Source organism: Chaetura pelagica, unplaced genomic scaffold (assembly GCF_000747805.2).
Source record: "Chaetura pelagica isolate M959 unplaced genomic scaffold, ChaPel_1.0 scaffold344, whole genome shotgun sequence".
Classification (NCBI taxonomy): Eukaryota; Metazoa; Chordata; class Aves; order Apodiformes; family Apodidae; genus Chaetura; species Chaetura pelagica.
In genome coordinates this window covers 10,164,066-10,173,828 of record NW_009953098.1, presented here as the reverse complement: position 1 = coordinate 10,173,828, position 9,763 = coordinate 10,164,066, and the positions used below count along the sequence as shown (strand labels likewise).

At 49.1% G+C, this 9,763-nt stretch overlaps 1 protein-coding gene across 1 annotated transcript in view; it reads right to left on the bottom strand.

Moving 5' to 3' along the window:
* The window catches only part of F9 (coagulation factor IX), a 15,798-nt gene that overhangs the window by 1,604 nt on the left and 4,431 nt on the right, over positions 1 to 9,763 (bottom strand). The window contains exons 4-7 of the mRNA XM_009997161.1: positions 8,721 to 8,834; positions 6,871 to 6,999; positions 4,565 to 4,800; positions 2,337 to 2,454 (exon numbers count right to left, since the gene is read on the bottom strand). Of these exons, the coding sequence (XP_009995463.1) occupies positions 2,337 to 2,454; positions 4,565 to 4,800; positions 6,871 to 6,999; positions 8,721 to 8,834 (597 nt within the window). The remainder of the gene's footprint in view (positions 1 to 2,336; positions 2,455 to 4,564; positions 4,801 to 6,870; positions 7,000 to 8,720; positions 8,835 to 9,763) is intronic.

The following is a 9,763-nucleotide window of genomic DNA, read 5'->3' as shown; positions in this document are numbered from 1 at the left end:
GGCATGAGTTTTCCCTCCTGCTTCCCGGCAGCCCGGGGAGGGTTTCACCCCCCCTGCAGCGTTTCTGCCTGCTCGGCTGTGCCCTCCGGACCATCCCATCCCATCCCGTCCCTCTGAGCGCTGCCCCTGCCCTGCCCGCTGCCGCCTGCGGGAGCAGCGCGGAGCCCCCGGACACAGGTGAGGAGGCTGTTTCTGTGTTCACCTTGGTTCTGGGCAGGATGAAGGCAGGTTTGGTGGCTGGTGCTGAAGCTGCGCTCTGCCAGGGTTTGGGTTTGCTGCAGTGTGAGTGTTGGTTTCCTCTCAGGCTTTGTGTCTACAGTGCAAGTGCAAGATCATAGAACTATCCAGGTTGGAAAAGCCCCTTGGGATCACCAGGTCCAACCATCATCCCTGCTCTGCAAAGTGCTCCCCTAAACCATCTCCACCAACATCCAAACAGCCCCTCAACACATTCAGGGATGGTGACTCCACCACCTCCCTGGGCAGCCTGTTCCAGGGTCTGACCACTCTCTCTGTGAAAAAATTGTTCCTCATGTCCAGTCTAACCCTGCCCTGGTGCAGCTTGAAGCCCTTCCCTCTTGTTCTGTTGCTAATTACCTGTGGAAAGAGACCAGCACCAACCTCTCCACAATGACCTTTCAGGGAGTTGTAGAGACTGCTGAGGTCTGATGGGTGTGGGGGAAGAGCTTGAAAGGGTTTTTCTTATGCTACAACTGCTTACTGTTGCTGGGGTCCTGAAAATATTCTTCAGGGGTACAACTGGAGAGGCAAAGAAGACCAGGGGAGGGGAATGCTTCTACCAGTCCCTGCTATCAACTTTTGGGCCTCCTTGCATGCTATATACCCAGCTGAACGTTCAGTATGAGTGGATGTGAAGGAAGCAGGTGTTGCCCCTACAGTGTACGTGGTGCAGCCACAAATCCAATAGTCTCTGAAGCCCTACACAATTGTGTTTTGCTTTCTTGAATTGCTGTGTGTCCAAAACCCTGTCCTACAAACCCAGCAGTGCTTCAGAGTGGTCTGAAGGTAGCACAGGAGGAGCTGGCTGGTAACATACCCTGAAAGGAGGGGTGTGTGACATACAGGAGAGGGCCTGAAGGGGGAAGCAGCTTGCTTGCAGATGCACTGAAGGCAAACCTCTCTCCAGGTGGAAACGTGCCTTTCGGGGGGGACACTGGTTTTGCACTGGATATTCTGCCCTTGTTCATGTCAGTGGGTACAAGTTTGGGCTTTGTGCTGGGTTTTCCAGCAAAACTGCCTGAGAGTAGATGGCAAGACATGTTGTGTGCTTGTCCTGCCAACGCTGGGCAGGAGCTCAGCTGCATGAACCCTGAATATGAAGATATAGCTGAAGCCCTCTTGATGAGCTTGTTTCTGTAGGTGTAAACTCAGTGCTTCGCTTAAAATGTCATTTTTGTTGCTAATATGTGTCATAGTGTTTAAATGAAAAGCATGATTCTTCCATGCCCCCTCTTAGTGCTGCTTGTACCAATTACTAACCAGTGTTCCCTTCCAGTACAAACCAGTATAACCCTCCCATAATAGATATTCACACAGGGGAGAAAAAATAATGTAGGGAAGGTGTTTGTGCCACAGTTCTCAGCAGGCTGTCTGGAAGACCTGGGTGCCAGGAGTCAGGGGGAAACACCATTTTTCAAGCAGGGATACATTTGTCTTGTAAAGTAGCAGCACAACTCGCTGTGCACTCTGTCCAGGCTGCCCCTGCCTGACTCCCCAGAAACTCTGCTGTGAGTGTGCACTGCCCACATGCCTTTCTCTTTCTGTACTAGGATCCACAAACTCTATTTACTTCTAAAGAAGTTAGGAGAAAAAGTAGCCATCTTCTCCTTGCAAGGAGTTAGTCAGGCTACAGATGCTCCTCTTGCACCTGCTGCATGAATCCATTCTCTGACAGTTGCTTGGTTTTGTTTTTTTACAACATAGTGTGACCCTCAAGAAAGGCAGAAATTGGTAGTGATGTTCTATGTGGTTAATAGAGATAAAAATCCATCACACCAGCTCGTGAAGCAGCATCTTAACTGAAGGCCACTGGGCTTTTTTGAGCAGTGGGGAGTCCTCTCTGGCTCAAGGGACAGTTTCTTGTGGCCAGGCTGAGCCGTGTTTGGGCCATGGCCCAGCAGCTCGGTGCCCCTGGGGCTGAGGCAGCCTCAGCTCACTGCTCCTACAGGAGATGCTGGCACCTGCATGGACCAGGCTGCCAAAACACTCACTGGGGCTTTGGTGCCCTAAAGCAGCTCACGCTGTGGTGCTGCCCACCCTGCTGCCAGCCTGGTCCCACGGCCCTCCCCTGGCCTGGTGCCATGTGAGGTGCTCACCTGCCACAGCAGTGACGTTGTCACCCGGGTTCAGGCAGTGAGCTGCTGTCACCACCCACTTCTCGTTGATGATGGACCCACCACAGAAGCCCACGTTGTGGCTGTTCACCAGGTAAACCTGTGGGAGCAGAAGGAAATCACACCTGGGGGTCCATGTGAATCTTGGGGGAAGAGGAGCTGAATGCAGGGGGGTGTTTGGCTGTAGGACAGGCTGTGTTTAGGTGGTACAGAGCCAGTGCTGACAGAGATGCTGCTCCTCTTGGAGTCCCTGTCCCTTGCTCTGTGGTGGCCAACACTGCCCTGTTCCTCTTCTCCTTCCTTGGCTGCAGCCTGGGAGGGGATAGTGCTCAGTGCAGAACTTGGAGCATCTGAAAAACAAGCACTTCCCTATTGTATTGCTAGTGACTAGATCTTAATTAGTTAATTTGGGACAAAATCCTTACTATCCTTCCCATTTGGGGATCTAACTACCTCAGCAGTTGCAGGGCACAAACCAGGACATCCCTTATGCCAAGAATTATAATTAAATTGCTCGGCTGACTTGGTGACCTGTATTCAAAAGAAGGATTTCTTCATAATTCATCCATCCTGTTCCTTTCACATGACATGGCTTGTCACTGCCTATCTGCCTCCTTAACATGAGTTTACTCATTTAATGCCTTGTTAGGCAGAGTTGTTTGTTTGTTTAAACTCTTCATTTTAAGGAGCTCAGTGTCCATAATGAAGAGAAAGCAGCTTGTCCATGGCAAGGAGCAGCTGCCTCCATGCCCACAGCCATCCCTGATGTCCCCCAGGGACTCTGCCCCAGGCCCTCTGGGCTGGCAGTGCAGGGTGCTGGTGCCACCATGGAGCCCAGCACCCGTGTGTGGCTGTGGGTGTAGGACTGACCCTGGAGCAGCCACAGAGGAGACACTGCCATGGGTTGGAAGGCCCAACACTGTGATCTGAGCCCCACAGCCACCCCCAAAGCCCAGGGGAACAGGACACCCTCTGGCTGCTGCCTGAATCCCAGCAGGCTCCTGCACATCTTCATTTGCAGACTGGGCAACCAGGGTTTCTTTTCAGAGGATGCCTGATGAGGTGTCCATGGACACAGTCAACTAGCTGGGCTTGCAGTGTGTGAATTTACTTTCTTTAGGGATACTGATTTCTCATCTTTAGCTTCCTGGCTCTCTGAATGTGGTGGGCACCAGCATCACCTGTCCCACAAATGGCTCTGCTAGAAAGGCTTGTGTGGCTCAGGGAGTGGTATGGCCACTTGCTTTCACACACAAAATGGGACCTCCCAATAAACCTTCTGCTTCTGGTGGCCATGGATGCTCCCAGAGCTTTTTTAGCTCTGAACTGGAGGGTAGATTCCTGCTCCTGACCTACCTGCAAACACTGTGCTCACTGCTGTGCTCCCTCAGCAGACACAGAAGGATCAGCTGTGTGAGTGGGTGTTTATCTCCCTATGTGGGCAACTTTTCATTGACATCACCAGTGTCAGTCTGTACCAGAGCTTGCGACAGAAAGAGATTTGTCATTCCTAGAATCTCATCTGGATTTATTATTTTGCACTCTCAGCCACTGAGATTTCTGTTCTCACTGAAGCCAGAGTAGAATTTAAGGGCAGTGAATGACTGAAAGAGAGCCAAGCTTGGAGCTGTCTTTGCTTTTGAAAAGAATTTAAACGTATTTGCAGGGTGGTGGGTGGGCTGGAGGAGGTTTCTTTGCCACTCCTGCCTCACCTGTGACGTTACTTTTGGTGAGGCAGAGATGACTGTGACGTTGCAAGTAGGACGTGGGGTTGGATAACTAAAGAGCAGCTGGATTTGGTAGATGTCATACCAGGACAGATCCTTTGTTGGTGTGAATTATGATGGATCTGTTGAAGCTGATGGAACCAGAAAAGGAGCTGCATCGTTACTTGCAAAGCTCCCCCTCAGCCTTCAGCTTAGTCTTGGTAAATTTGGGAGCTAGGGAGGAATCTGCTGCTGCAGCTCAAGAAAGAATCTTTTGTACCCTGCCAGATAAAGCTGCTGAGACTCTGACTTCTAGCTTGTTTGCAAGGGTGGGCTGCCAGCCGGGCAGCTTTGGTTGCTGGGGTATAAAATGTAGGGTGAACGTGAAAAAATAATGTAAAGAGGTAAAATGTAGAAATGAGTGGTCCCTGCGTTCAGAAGGAAAGAGCAGAGAGAGCAATTGCTGGGGTTCCAGGACAGGAGAGCTGCAGAAAGAGGCAGTACCTGCCAGGGCACCTCTCCCCTCCTGCTGTCTGACCCGCCGACCACGCGTGTGCCAGTCTTGATGATGGGGGTGATCCTCGTGGGGGCGGCGGGGCCGCGTTCCGTGGTGTTGTCGAGCGCCTCGTGATCATCATCGTGGTCGTTGGTGCTGATGTTCCAGTGCTCGAAGGTGTTTATGGCCCTGGTGAGCTTGTTCTTGGCTTCTGGAGCCGTGATCCTCCCGCAGGGGTAGGGCACTGGGAGAGGAACAGGGTTAGGACCGGCTGCGTGTCCTGCTGGGACTTGCACCAACTGGAGGAGCAGGTGAGGAGACAAATGGTGCCTCACCTCAGGGTCCTTTTTGGGGCCTGACACAGGAGATTCATGTCTGTGGGATGACTCTTGTGCTCTCCAGGCCAGCAGCTGCCTGTGCCTTTGGGCAGCAGGGTGGGTGATATGCAAGAGTAGCACAAGCATAAGTTGTTTCTGGGCTTTAGAAAAGAATGTTGAACAGCTTTGAAAAGGCAGAAAGCTGGTGAGAGAGTGTAGGTGTGGGGGGCTGGTGCAGCTGTGCCTGCACCTCATGGGCTGCTAAGGTGCCACTTGGCTGGCATTCCTACAGCAGATAACTCCAGCACAATAAAAGTCCAGCTGGGATAGGGCAGGAAATAATATCTGCCAGTTGTACAGATAATCCTACTTGGCACCAAGGTAAGGAAAACATTAGTGAACTCTAGGAAGAGTTGTAGATTTTCTCTGTTAATGAAGATCTCATTTGCAAGCTCATTTCAGAGGAGCTCTTCCCATTTCTCTCTTACTCAGTGTGTGCTGAATGCCTGCTGACAGTGGCAGGCAAAGTAGTAAATAGCATCAGGCATTGTCTTTCAGCTAAAAAGCTTTTGACATCACTGTGCAAACAAACATTAGTGTAAATCAGAAATAAGTGTGGCCTACTGAGATGTCTTTTTTTTTTTTCTTCACAGTTCATTTTAGGAACAGGGCTCAAGTAAGTGTTGAGTGATGGGAAGTGCTGCCCGTGAGGTTAGGCTAGGAAATGAAGGTTTCAGAGCCAACAAAAGCCTAAGCTTTTGCAGGAAGGGCAATTACCCAACCTGAAAGATGATCTTATTGCTAACAATAAAACTTTCTGGTCCAGTGGCAGCAATACAGCGTGTTGGGCAACACAGGCTGAGCTCTTAATGATCTCTAGCAACAGAAGAACTTCCTAAGTTACTTCTTACACTGACTGCTGAAAGTCAGTGCTTTCAGGAGCTCAGTGTTGCTGGCTGTAGCTATCTGACCTTCAGGAACTAAGTCACCTGTGCAGGTTCCTGAGTGCTAGCTTAGGTGTGCAAACTTCTTAGCCTCTGGTGTCAGAAATACAATCACATCATGTTAAATTCAGCTTAGATGACAATTTTCTTTCTCTATTCAACCTTCTCTGTCCTCTACCAAATGTGCTGCTGAGGTCTTTGTACTCTAACTTGCTGCATGGTGATGGGTTGGGATTGCACAGCCTAGGAGTAGGGTGGGACTGGGCAGTATAACAGGAACCAGCTATTCTTTAGTCCTTTTTGAGGTTGCAAACTCAAGCAATGCATTTCCCCTCCAGCCCTCAGGCTGCCTTGCTATCTTGTTCCTCAAAGCCACAGCTGAGCCATGGAATCTAGGTCCTGTTGAGGGTCTTCATGTGCAGTTACACACTGGTGGGGGGCAGCACCACCACCAAGCTTGCCTTGTCTCCACCCAGGTCAGGCAATTAGAAGATGCTGTATGATGCCCAGCCATCAAATGGTATACCAGGGGGATTTACAGTAAGAAAGATTGTCTTTTGTTCTGAAAAAGCCCAGAGCATTCTTGTTGTAGGATCAGTAACTAAATGGTAGCTCTTACTAGGAAAACTTGGGAGTGAGCTCTGGCTGGGTGGGAACCAGTGTGTATTCTAGGGTAGCTGAAAGTAATTTTTCTGTCTCCAGAAAACTACTGATTCATACCTAGAAATATAAGATGGATGCAAGTGGGAAAGGTGCCTGTGTGAATAGCCATCTGAAACAGGGATTTGTCTTGTGGACAAATTCCCAGACACCTGCCTCTCTTCTCCACCCACCTTGGCTAAAAAAACCCAGTGTTTAGATTGCATCCTTCAAACTTGACCCCACATCTGCTATTGGGAATTTGTAGGGTCAGGCTCTTTATATTTGCTAAGCAGGGAAACAAGGCTGGTTTCCAGCAGGATATTGCATTTCTATGAGATTCATGTACCTAAATGCAGGAATAAACCTTGGAAACTTTCACCAGATCTCTTAAAAAATACTTAAAAAGTTAACCTGTAGGTTCACAGGACTTTCCATCTTCATGAAGTCTGTAGCCAGTGGCACAGGAACACACAACTTTGTTGGATGGGTCGTGCCTGCAAAAGTGCTTGCAGCCTCCATTCTTTATAGCACAAGTGAAGTCTGAAAGAAAGTAAAATTAACCTGTGAAAGCTCTTTGAAAATATAATGGATCAGAGGTTTGTTGGGTCTTTGGACTCAGCCTGCACCCCATTCTGGTTCTCCCAGACCATGGAAAATGGTCACTTGCTTACAGGGACTCTCCTCCTTTCCAGTCGTGTGCCTCCTCATCGTGAAGGAGCACTGAGCACCTCTTTGAGAAGGCAGGTTGAGGAATGGCCCTATAAGAGGTCCTGCCAAGTCTTGGTGCAGCCTCTTGCCTCCAACAGCTGTGTGCTGTCTGAACTTGGCAGCCTGATCCTAAAGGACTGTTGCAAATATTTGGTCAGGACCCACGTGATTTCCCTGCCATGGTGCTGCTCTCCTCCCTCCCCCCACAAGGTGCTTATGGCATCCAGTCCCACTGCTGATCCTTGCAGAGAACACCAGGTGTCCAATGGGAGCAAACCCTGAACCCAGGAAGGGCTTTGTCCTGCCATTATTGCTGGGCTCCCATTTTAAAACCTCAAGCAAAGCCATCTCTTCTTCCTGACACAGCAATAAATCATGGCAGGCTGATGTGGAAGACCCATTTCAGCAGGGTGTTTGATGGAACTGGTCCCAGCCCAAGGCACAGCAAAATTCCTGTGATTTGTGCTTCTCTTCTTGCACTCCTGTGTGGTGGGAAAACCACCTCTTGGAGGTAGGAAACCACTAATCCACAGGCACCCTTTAAATTCTCAATGAGTTTTCAAATAACTTCACAGCAGATTAACTCCACTCCTACTACCTCAAGGACACCTCCCTTCCTGTAGCCATTTTAATGCCATCATTTACTATTTTTACAGGGCTCCTTTTCACGCCTCACTTCTAGTGCTATTTTTGTGCCTGTCTCACTTCCACGAGAAATCTGCAGTGAGACTATTTAAATTTGATGCAGCTTTGAAATGCTCTTTTTAACACACACTCCTCTCTTGCCAGAGCAGAAGCACAACTAGAAAGAGAATCTTTTATTAGTGCAGTGAGTCTAGCACATTATGCGAGTTGCACAGCCCCTGATTATATTATAAATCTAAGAGCTGAATATCTTGCTTAAATTATCAGCTGTTTGGTTTTCATAAATTCCTCAGCCCATCAGGAAAATATTTGCCTTTTGTTTGCCTTTCGAGTCAAGGTTGCTGGTGATAATTATAATAATTTAGCCAAATGCCATTGAGGGGAGATTGTGATAATCCTGCCCCCCCTGGCTTGGGGAATGGAGAGGAGGGGTGGGAGCACAGGGTCCCATCAGGGTTGGGTCAGAACTGTTGCTTTCAGTGGGTGAGGGAGTTATCCCTGATTGACAAGCAGCCCCAGCAAGGCTTGTGCTGGGGAGATAAAGGAAGGTCTCTGTGTCAACATTTGCTCTGGCAGCCACAGGGACCTGAACAAAAGACCTTGAGCCTTAGTGCCTGTTAAACCCTGTGTCCAATCAAGCACCTTGGTGGTCGGCAGAGGTGGAGCTGGGGCTCCACCAAGGGCAGGAGAGGACAGACATCTGCTCCTATATGCCCTATATATGTATCTTATATGCCCCCCTGCAATCCCACTGCTGAGGGGCTGAATTTACACTTTCACATGGTGCCCTGCAGCAAGGCAAAGTGTGTCCCAAACAGTCCATGAGCAGGATGAAACTCTGTGCCTGCTTTGATCTGATGGGATTTCATGTAGGGCAGAGCAGGCACAGGTCAACCCCCAGCACTTACCTATCTCACAGTTTCTGCCTTCATACCCAGGTGGGCACCAGCACACATAGGAACTTATTGCATCCTTGCAAAAGCCTCCATTTTTGCATGGATTGGGGTCACACTGATCTCCATCTTGGAGAGAAGACAATAGAATTAACAAACTTGAGCACCCACCAGGGCTGGTGCCAACCAAGCACTGGAGCTTTGCTCTGTGCAAGCCTCCTGTTACAGATGAGCAGAAGACTCCACACCTTTCTTCTTGGTAATGGAAAATAAGTCAGATCCTGGCACCCAAGAGCACAACAATGTCCATGCTGGGGTAGCAGCAGCATTTTACTCCAAGTCCTAATTATGGACACTGTCCTGCATGAGTTAACTCTGCTCACTTCATCAGAACTCCTCTTCAGTCTCCCTCATGCAACATCTCAACAGGCCCTTGTGTCTTGGTTGAATTAGACAAAATTAGTAGCCTTAATTCTTCAGCAGTAGTTAGGATGCCCTAATCTGAATTATTTTAATACTCTTGTCTTCGTTCTCTGAAGGTTTGGGCCTGTCTGCTTGGGTTTGAAGACCTCTCTGTGTTTAGGATTCAGGGCCTCTGTGACTGCTCTTTCTTTCTAAGCCTTGTGCTACTATTAATTGGTCTAGATTTTTCTTGGCGTGTCAGGGCTTTTATTTTCACAGTTGCCTACAGCTGAGAAGCTGAGGTTTTAATAAAAATATCCACTATTGCAAAACTAGTGATCTAACACTTTGAGACAATAAGTCCATGATGTTAAATGACAGGGAGGTGTGCTTTGAAATGCTAATGCAGAGACAAGGAGGACGGGGAATGTCTTGATGGGTTCCTGCACTCCCAGTTAAGGGTGGCTACGAGGAATGGGCTGGAGTGCAGAAGACAGATTGCAAATGTGGACAACATGGTTTTGCCTTGTCTAAGTCAGGGTATTGGTGTTTGCACATAAGGTGTGGGTTGTGGCTGTTGTTGCTGCCTGGTGAGGGCAATTGGAGCTGGTACCACTTGGGTGCTGGACCAGGGCTGAGCTCCTGTGGGCTGCACG